This window comes from Girardinichthys multiradiatus, chromosome 20 (genome assembly GCF_021462225.1).
Source record: "Girardinichthys multiradiatus isolate DD_20200921_A chromosome 20, DD_fGirMul_XY1, whole genome shotgun sequence".
Lineage (NCBI taxonomy): Eukaryota > Metazoa > Chordata > Actinopteri > Cyprinodontiformes > Goodeidae > Girardinichthys > Girardinichthys multiradiatus.
In genome coordinates, this window is record NC_061812.1 from 2,823,689 (window position 1) to 2,833,846 (window position 10,158).

General features: G+C 47.7%; 1 protein-coding gene and 1 long non-coding RNA gene across 2 annotated transcripts; one reads left to right on the top strand and one right to left on the bottom strand.

The window, feature by feature from the left end:
- Positions 1 to 1,540: 1,540 nt before the first annotated feature.
- Positions 1,541 to 9,718, top strand: LOC124857441 (G-protein coupled receptor 37-like 1). The gene is made up of 2 exons (XM_047348702.1): positions 1,541 to 2,388; positions 6,120 to 9,718. The coding sequence occupies exons 1-2, from the start codon at positions 1,741 to 1,743 to the stop codon at positions 7,125 to 7,127; spliced, it is 1,656 nt and encodes a 551-aa protein (XP_047204658.1). The 5' UTR covers positions 1,541 to 1,740; the 3' UTR covers positions 7,128 to 9,718.
- LOC124857443 lies at positions 4,217 to 6,088 on the bottom strand. Its single transcript, XR_007035596.1, has 2 exons — positions 5,102 to 6,088; positions 4,217 to 4,949 (listed from the first exon to the last, which is right to left on the bottom strand). It is a non-coding gene; the product is annotated as an uncharacterized LOC124857443 (long non-coding RNA).
- Positions 9,719 to 10,158: the final 440 nt, after the last annotated feature.

Here is a 10,158-nt window from a genome sequence, read left to right on the forward strand (position 1 = left end):
CAAACCTTCTTGTCACAGCTCGCATTGATGTGCCATCCTGGATGAGCTGCACTACCTGAGCCACTTGTGTGGGTTGTAGAGTCCGTCTCATGCTACCACGAGTGTGAAAGCACCACCAACATTCAAAAGTGACCAAAACATCAGCCAGAAAGCATCGGTACTGAGAAGTGGTCTGTGGTCCCCACCTGTAGAACCACTCCTTTATTGAGTGTCTTGATAATCACCAAAGATTTCCTCCTGTTGTCTTTTTCATTTGAACAACAAGATGTGAAATTGATTGTCAATCAGTGTTGCTTCCTAAGTGGACAGTTTGATTTCACAGAAGTTTGATTTACTTGGAGTTATATTGTGTTGTTTAAATATTCCCTTTATTTTTGAGCAGTGTACATCGAGAGAGAGAGAGACTTTATTGATCCCTGAGGGGGAATTAGAATATATAGATACATATATGCTAAATGCAACTTATTTAGTTGGGTATTGGTTTCTTTTTTTTTTTCATTTTATTAGAAATTTAAATCTTTGGGATTTGTGTACTGACGGCTTTAAGTCTTTTTTAAAATCCATGCCTTTATTTTGAAAGCTCCCACCGGTCCTTGGTTTTTGCAGTTTGATGCTGAACTCGGCTGCAGTCTGTAAAACTTCTTCATCCGGACTATGGGGAGGTTGGGATGGAAGTTTGTATATTTTATAAATAATGCTGATCTTTAACTTTAAGTAATTCTATACATTTACATTTTAATTAGGACACTTATGTGGAGATCAGCCTGTGGTTCTGCTGAGGTGTTCAGGAAGCCCAGGTTGCATTGATTCAGGTCATCTTCATTGTTGGTTCTGGTGTCACTCATCTTCCTCTTGACAATATTCCATAAATTCTCTATGAGGTTCACGTCAGGCCCATTTTCTAGCGTTAGCCATGGTGATTAAAGCAGGTTTTGATACGTTTGGCAGTGTGGACCGGTACCAAGTCCAGCTGGAAAATGGAATCAGTTTCTCCATTATGCTTATCAGAAGAAGGAAGAATGAAGTGCTGTAAAATGTCCTGATAGATGGCTGTATTGACTGTAGACTTCAGAAAACCCAGTGGATCAGAACCAGCAGAGGACATGGCATCCAATCAGCACTGACTGGAAACTTCCCACTGGACTCCAAGCAGCGTGGATTCTGGGCCTCTCCTCTCTCCTTTCTTTGTGGTTTTTCCTCCTTATGGAGGGTGTCAGTGATAGTCTGCTGGACAACGGTCCAATCAGCAGCATTTCTCCTGATTGTCTAGCCATAAATTTACATTTCTTTAGTTAAATCTGTTCTTTTTTTTTTTGACTGATGAAATACTCAAGTTTTTTTGAGAAACAGAACTTGGATTTTATCATCTGTAAGCCATAATGATCAAATTAACCGATATATACCTATGTAATGAACCTATGTATGCACGTAACTGGAATGAATTGATCTTAGCAATATAATTGATTGAGATCAACCTGTTTTTAACAACTAATACTTATGTTTAAAATATATATTTGTCGTTTTAAGCCCTGAAATGGGGACATTCATGTCGTTGATTCCGTTTACTGTGCTCTCACATCCCTCCAGTCAGTGCTTTTATTTTGAAATGTCCCACCGGATCACCTGTGTGATGCTGAACTTGGTTGGACTCTGAAACTTCTCCATCAGGACCGCAGGAAGGGTGGACCGTCTCTCAGACTGCTTCATGGACATTTCTGTCTCCTGCTTTAGTCCCAGCAGATGTCTGAAGGAGACCAGCAGCTCCGCGGAACCATGAAGCTTCTCTGCTGTTTGTTTCTGCTGTTTCTGCGCAGCGCGGAGCTCCGGCACGTCCTCCCGGATCCGGACTTTCAGGCGGAGGATGCTGCAGGTTTGGCTGCGGGGACAGAAGCGTCTCCTCAGGCGGACCGGACCGGTCTGAACCGAACTGAAACTTTGGGTCTGAAGCGAGTCACTCGAGGCGCCAAAGATGGGAGTATCAGAAAAAGAGACCCGGTTTCCCAGAACAGTCCTCCCCGACGACACGACGACCCGAGCGGCTTCTTCACCACGCCGCGGGCTCACCGCCACACCTCCGCCCCGCAGGCCAACTCCTCTGCGGGGCTCCTGAACCCGCTGGTCCCGGTCACGGACGCCTCCTACTGGGCCTACGCGGTGCTGCTGCTCGCGCTCGTGCTGTTCGCGGCGGGTCTCGTGGGGAACCTCGCGCTCATGTGCATCGTGTGGCACAGCTTCTACCTGAAGAGCGCGTGGAACTGCATCCTGGCGGGTCTGGCCTTCTGGGACTTCCTCGTGCTCTTCTTCTGCCTGCCCGTGGTCATCTTCCACGAGCTCACCTTGAAGAGGTTGCTAGGAGACCTGTCCTGCCGACTCGTGCCGTACCTGGAGGTGAGAAGAAGCGCAGGTGTTCTACAGTTTGTTCTATTTGACATTAAAACCAACAGTTTATTAACCAACATTAAACCGTCCAGGAAAACTTTCACTTTAATTCAGTGTAGAAATAACATCAAACGTCACTTCAAGACAAATCAAACTGGTCTGTTGCAACTAATAATGTAATAATGGACAATAACGGAATATCTGGAGTGATTCCCACCGTTTAACATGTAGTGAAGCAAAAAGGTGGCAAAGAAAAATGTGAAAAGGTTTTCTGTTATTGGCTGGTTGACACTGACGTCTAGCTTCTACTCAGTGATCAGAATATTAACAGAACCTAACAGTGATCAATTAAACTGATTGCTGCTCCCTGATAAACACATATGACCGTCACAGGAAACTGCAACAAATCTTTTATTTGTGAGAAATAAAGCCTCATTTATTATTATCTTACTGGCTGCTGTTGTTGCTTTTTCAAAGGGCTTTATTGTAAGAACTTATTGTGTTGCTGGAAAATTCAGCGCCTGATCTCCCAGAGTTCAGCGCCCGATCTCCCAGAGTTCAGCGCCCGATCTCCCAGAGTTCAGCGCCCGATCTCCCAGAGTTCAGCGCCCGATCTCCCAGAGTTCAGCGCCCGATCTCCCAGAGTTCAGCGCCCGATCTCCCAGAGTTCAGCGCCCGATCTCCCAGAGTTCAGCGCCCGATCTCCCAGAGTTCAGCGCCCGGTCTCCCAGAGTTCAGCGCCCGGTCTCCTAGAGTTCAGCGCCCGATCTCCCAGAGTTCAGCGCCCGGTCTCCCAGAGTTCAGCGCCCGGTCTCCTAGAGTTCAGCGCCCGGTCTCCTAGAGTTCAGCGCCCGGTCTCCCAGAGTTCAGCGCCCGGTCTCCTAGAGTTCAGCGCCCGGTTTCCCAGAGTTCAGCGCCCGGTCTCCCAGAGTTCAGCGCCCGGTCTCCAGAGTTCAGCGCCCGGTCTCCTAGAGTTCAGCGCCCGATCTCCCAGAGTTCAGCGCCCGATCTCCCAGAGTTCAGCGCCCGGTCTCCTAGAGTTCAGCGCCCGGTCTCCTAGAGTTCAGCGCCCGATCTCCCAGAGTTCAGCGCCCGGTCTCCTAGAGTTCAGCGTCCGATCTCCCAGAGTTCAGCGTCTCGCCCGGTCTCCTAGAGTTCAGCGCCCGGTCTCCTAGAGTTCAGCGCCCGGTCTCCTAGAGTTCAGCGCCCGGTCTCCTAGAGTTCAGCGCCCGGTTTCCCAGAGTTCAGCGCCCGGTCTCCCAGAGTTCAGCGCCCGGTCTCCCAGAGTTCAGCGCCCGGTCTCCCAGAGTTCAGCGCCCGATCTCCCAGAGTTCAGCGCCCGATCTCCCAGAGTTCAGCGCCCGGTCTCCCAGAGTTCAGCGTCCGATCTCCCAGAGTTCAGCGTCTGATCTCCCAGAGTTCATCGCCGGATCCCCCGGGGGTCAGCGCCTGATCTCCCAGAATTTAGCTCATAAACATGTTTTAAGCAGACTTTGTTTTCTGTCTGAGCTGTCTTTCTCATGTTAGACTGACTGTGAGGCGAACTGCAGGCCTGTGATGAATGACTCTTTGTTCCCAGCCGCAGACGGCTTCACTCTGAACAGAACAGACTGTTGTGGCCCGTTTGGCATCTTTGGTTCTGTTTGTGAAGCGACTCTTCTTTGTCAGATCCCAGAAACAAACAGTTTGCAGAGCTGAGCTGTTTGTCTGCAGGTGCAGAGCAGAAGATCCAGAACTGAGTCCGAGTCATGAAAGAGACGCAGGTTCGGCCGTCTCCCAGCTAAACTAAAACACTTAAAGTTTTGATGCCAATTATTGGATCAAGATGGACAGCAGGTAGAACTTCAGCTTAAAACTTTTATTATTATTCCAGTTTCATTCCATATTTTAGTGTTTTTGGAGCAGAATCACAGATTAAACCCAAGACTTTGGTTTCTGACATCTGTCATATGAAATCAGATCTTATTTCATTCAATTAGCCCAAAATCTGTCCAGGAAGTAGTTGGAAGAAAGAAATGTAAATAAATCCCTTGGACACATCCAATCGACTGAGATAAAAATCCACAAAAACAGTGAAAGATTTCTGGTTTTGGGATCTTTGAAGTGAGGCGTGTTGAACTGAAATAGTTTATTAAACCAGGAAACTCAGGAATGTTTTTCAGTTTTTTCCTTCTTTACATTTGAGAAACTATTTGTTTTCATTATCTAACTAATTTATCAGAGAAGAATCACTAATATGATCATGGCAGCATAAATTATAATGGTGGCAGTCTTTTGCTGGAACTGGACCTTGAGTTCTGCAGATCAGCACCAGGTTGGAGCATGTGAGAAGGTTCTAGAAGGCTGGTGTGGGTTCTCAGACGTCCAGGACATGACAAGGCTTGCTGTTTGGACGAAGGCAGCTGGAGTACTATCTCCTTCTGGAAGGTGTTTGACCTCTCATCCAACGGAGGATGAGAAGAAGCCTTGTGGATGAATCATCTTCAACAAACGAGAGAAGAAGTCCAGGCTCCAGGAAGGTTGTTAAAGACATGAAACTCTGTATACAAAGGAAAACTGTTCCTTGGATTCTGGGAAGTAGAAGAGAAGAATCCAGGAAAGGTTTCAAACTTTAAAACTCAGGAATATAATCTTAAACTGTCTGGAAGCCGACTGAGAGATGGTGACAAGAAGTTCAGACTGGAGTTAGAAATGAATTTATAAATGATGCTTGAAGACTGACCTGAACATGCTGCCTAAATTCATGGAAAGCTGAAGAAACTGGTTTTTATCTTTCCATCAACAAACCAAGAAACGAGCACCTATTGCCATGGCAACACATCTGAACCTCTGATTGATGACTGGATGAGGCGGTCAGAAGATGGTCAGCCAGCTGTTTGAGTTGTTTCAGGTTCCTGTTCCTGCTGGGCTCTCAGATCCCTGCAGTGGAGCTTTCTTCATTTGTAAAAGCAGCTCGTCTGAAGCAGGCTGTAACGAGGTCGTCCCTCCAGCCTCATCAAGTCTCTGTTCTTCACCTCTTTTCATGCAAACTAGGGAATCTGTTTTCTGCTAATTAATGACCGTTTTCTTTAATTGCTCTTCTTGCTGAGGAGCATTTAAGCAGATCAGGCTGCCAGCTGCCCCCGTCTTCTGTTAGTTCAACCATTCTCATGCTAATTACAGCTCGGCACTAATTATCCTCAGCTGGGTCTTAACTGTTTGATCTCATTAAGCTCTCTGAGGGAGGAGAAGTCTGTTTCTTCTGGCCCAAAGCACCAACCTTCTGAGCACGAGTCTATTAACTGTCCCCAGTCTGCAGAGCAAGAGCTGTTGGTCCGTTCGGAGCGTCCTGGCCTCTCTGTGAGACCCGGTTCTGCTCTGAGCGTTAATGGAAAGCTGCTTTTGTAGCTTTAAGTGTTGCTGGTCTTTATCTACATCCAGAAGATGTGATTAGAAAACACACAAAGTTAAGTTTATAAAGGCAACTTGGATGGATTGTATCTGTTTAGGAGGAAAGTTGGTGCAAAATCAACATGAACTTCATTTAAAACAACCTTGGAAAGACTTTGTGTGCAGCTGAGTGGAAAACAGACCTTCAGATGTTTTGGAAACCATCTCAGACCTTTGATGGCTCTGCTAACGTCTGAAAGATGGCAGAACCCTGAATGTTTAAACTAAATCAGAATCGAACCGTTTTATTGCAGCCAGAATCATTCAACTTAAATTGGGTTTCCCGTTTTGTCTCTTCTTCTCTCTGTCAGGTGACCTCTCTGGGCGTGGCCACGTTCAGCCTCTGTGCTCTGAGCATCGACCGTTTCCACATCGCCACCTCGCCCGGCCCACATCAGACTCCAAAGGTGGAGCCGTGCCGCTCCATCCTGTCCAAGGTGTGTGTGATCTGGGTGGGCTCCATGGTTCTGGGGGCTCCTGAGCTGCTGCTGTGGCAGCTCGTCCAGGAGCCCGTCGGCCTGCCGGCACTGACCTCTGACCTGCAGCAGCGCCAACCTGCGGCCTCACTCATGGCCTCCTTAAGAGCTCGAACTGACAGGTTTAAGGTGGACATTTGTGTCCGTGAGCCATCAGCGGAGCTGCCAGAGAGCATCTATGCTCTGGTTCTGACCTACCACGAGGCCCGGATGTGGTGGATCTTCGGCTGCTACCTCTGCCTGCCGCTGCTGTTCACTCTGGCCTGCGATCTGGTGACGAGGCGGGTGTTGGCTCAGCATGAACTGCAGAAACCAATCAGTGAGAAGGTGACCAGCAGATGCTCCTCCTCCTCTTCATCCTCCTCCTCCTCAGTGAAGAAGAAGCAGGATGTGAGGGAGCAGAGACTGCGGACCGCCGTGATGGCGCTGACTGTCCTGTACGTCACCTGTAACCTGCCTCAGAGTGTATGTAACATCACCCTGGCTTATGTATCAGCTCCGGTTCTGGTTCCGCCTACGGTGGCTCTGGTTGAACAGTTCCTGCTGTTCATTTGCTGCTCAGCGACACCGGTCCTGCTGCTGTGCCTCTGCCGCTCTCTGGGCCAGGCCTTCATGGACTGCTGCTGCTGCTGCTGTGAAGAGTGCCTCCCTGACACCAACTCCTCTTCATCATCTTCTGCTTCAACCGCCCCCACCTCCACCCTCTCCTCACCCACCTCACCCTCACCTTCCTCCCTGTCCCCCTCTGACAAAGACGAGGCGATGAAGAGTGTGTTGGCTGCGGAACCTGCGTGCTGTGAGGCAGTGAAAGCCTCTGCAGCAGCCATCGGGACACCCTGCTGAGCCCAGGACTCATAGCGGTTGTTTAAAGGGATAGTTTGTGTTTTCTACATCGGGGTTGTGTGGGGTGGTTATAAACGATCAGCGTCTTACATCCAGTCCAGAGAATTCATTCAGCAGACTAAAGTAACCATGTGCAAACGAACCCTTCTGCCATTTGGCCGTTACCTTGACTCATGTTTCCTGATTCTCCAAACTGGGATTGCTCTGCTGAGCAACTGCTGCAGGGAAGATACTGACTACTTGGAACTGCACCACACAACCCTATTTTGTTGAAACAATTACATTCTTTGACTTTATCAATGCTTGGATTTTATTTTTGTTAAATGGTTAAAAATCTATGAACAGCTGAGTTACTGAAACAGTTCAGAGACCACAGAGTTTATCTGTATTTATCCTGAACCTTCAAGCCCAGAAACCTTCAACATTTGTCTCAGCCCTGGCAGGTTGACCTCCACATTTCCTCTTTAGTTCATTATTATAGCCTCCAGATGCACAGCAGGAATATTCCTTATTTCCAACTGTTAATCCTGCAGCTTCAGTCAGGTGAGGAGACAGGTCATCTCCCTCAGAAAGCTGCAGGATGACATAAAAACAGTCAGATCCAACCCATAAAGCATTGCTGTTAGTCAGTTTCAGGGCAGTTACACTTGCAATCAGAAGTAAAATCAATTCTGGGAGGAGAAGTGTAATCTTTAAGTTCTTTTGTTATTAGACACATTATTTTTTTCTCCTTAAGGACGTACCTGACATGTTTCGATGGAGATTTCCGTCTTCATCAGAGTAGATGAACCGGTCAGCTGTTCTTCCCTGAGGCGGCCACGGGGCTGCAGACCGGTTGCTCCGAGGTGGCCACGGGGCTGCAGACCGGTTGCTCCGAGGTGACCACGGGGCTGCAGACCGGTTGCTCCGAGGTGACCACGGGGCTGCAGACCGGTTGCTCTGAGGTGACCACGGGGCTGCAGACCGGTTGCTCCGAGGTGGCCACGGGGCTGCAGACCGGTTGCTCCGAGGCGGCCTCAGGGCTACCGACCGGTTGCTCCGAGGTGGCCACGGGGCTGCAGACCGGTTGCTCCGAGGTGGCCACGGGGCTGCAGACCGGTTGCTCTGAGGTGGCCACGGGGCTGCAGACCGGTTGCCCCGAGGCGGCTTCAGGGCTACCGACCGGTTGCTCCGAGGTGGCCACGGGGCTGCAGACCAGTTGCTCCGAAGCAGCCACGGGGCTGCAGACCGGTTGCTCTGAGGTGGCCACGGGGCTGCAGACCGGTTGCCCCGAGGCGGCTTCAGGGCTACCGACCGGTTGCTCCGAGGTGGCCACGGGGCTGCAGACCAGTTGCTCTGAGGTGGCCACGGGGCTGCAGACCGGTTGCTCCGAGGCGGCCACGAGGCAGCAGACCGGCTGCTCCGAAGCAGCCACGGGGCTACCGACCGGTTGCTTTGAGGCGGCCTCAGGGAACAACCGGTGACACGTCTCATACCAACTAGTGACACCTCTGATGAAGACGTGTCAGGTACGTCCTTAGGGAAAAACCCTGTGTGTCTAATAACAAACGAACCTAATGACTATTGTAAACAGACACAATGAACTTTATTGGAATAAAAGTGTAATAATATCAGATTTTCAAAGAGGAGTCAGACCTCCCGTCAGGATGATTTATGGCGATGCTACATAAAACCAGCTTTTAAAGCCACAGAAACAGGATCCTGACCCACCACATCAGCAGCCTGACCTGTATAGTCTGGTTCTGTTGCTCAGTCCTGGGCGTTGTGGTGGTTTCTCAGTAATCTGATGTTCTGCTGGACTGACTGGGTTCCAGTGTTGTTTGTCTCTGGTTTCCTGTTGTGCTGTTTAAAGTTAGCAGAACATATGAGCTGCAGAGAAGTTTAAACTGACTGATGGTTCAACCAATCAGAAACACCTGAAGGTCCAGAGTCATCCTGAAAGTCCCGCCTCCCTTCCAGAGATGTTTTCTGGATCAAGTTATTACCTCAGAATTTCTTACGTCTTTACCAACACGGGCCGAGAAAGAACTCCAGAACGGTGCCAGAACCTTCGGTGCTGCCTCAAAGTGTTCTAAAAGCCTTTCAGAGACTGTTGGTTCTGGCAGGTAAGACCAGAAGTTCTGAGATGAAGGAAAAGTTGAAAACATGACTTCTTGTGTCATATGATTCTGTATTTATTATTTTTTCCTCCTTCTTTGATCCAAATGAATCAAAGGTTCTAAAATCTGTTCTCTGATTTCGTTTGTTCTGACCTAAAACAAAATAAAACTCAAGAATTGATTTGGTTTTAATGTTCCTTCAGGAGATTCTGTAGAGCAGATGTTTATTTGACTTTTGTTAGAAAATTAGAGATTTTAGATGAATGTCTTTTTAAAAGATTGTAGATCAAATAATTGTTGTTTTTATTGCATTCTTTCAGTTTTCGGTTATTCCTAATATTTGTGTCCTGTTCTCAGTACTGTATGAAACTAACTGGAGCTAAATTCAGTTATTCTGAATTATGACTCATTTTGTTTATTTTACAGCAACTTTTTTCTGATTTTTGTACACTTTGTTGCTTCTGTTTCAATAAAATGTGATTTTTTTCCGTACTGTGGACAAACATTTAATTTTCTCTGCTAATGTCAGCGATGAAGAAACCTTCTGTCGGACACATTTTCAGTCAGTTTGGGGTTTTTGGGACCAGCTGAGTCCTTCCAGAACGAACACAGATTCTGGGTACATTTATTCAGTTTTAATGTTTTTCTCATTAATGATTCTGTGAAGTTAATGAAAAAAATGTAAAGAAGGAATAAAACCGAAAGAATTTGCTATTTAAAATAATTGTCAGGTGTTTGCTTCCTGCCCTGTTAAAAACTTTATATAAAAACTGACATAAGGTCAAATTATTTTAATTTACTATTTACAGAGTTAAAAAAAAGTTTATTTCCTGAGGAACCTTTTTCTCTGATGGACCCTGAAGGTCGGGTTGTTTTATCTGGAAGGAGGAGATGATCCGGGTCCGAGAGGATCGCTGAGCAAGCAGCTGAAC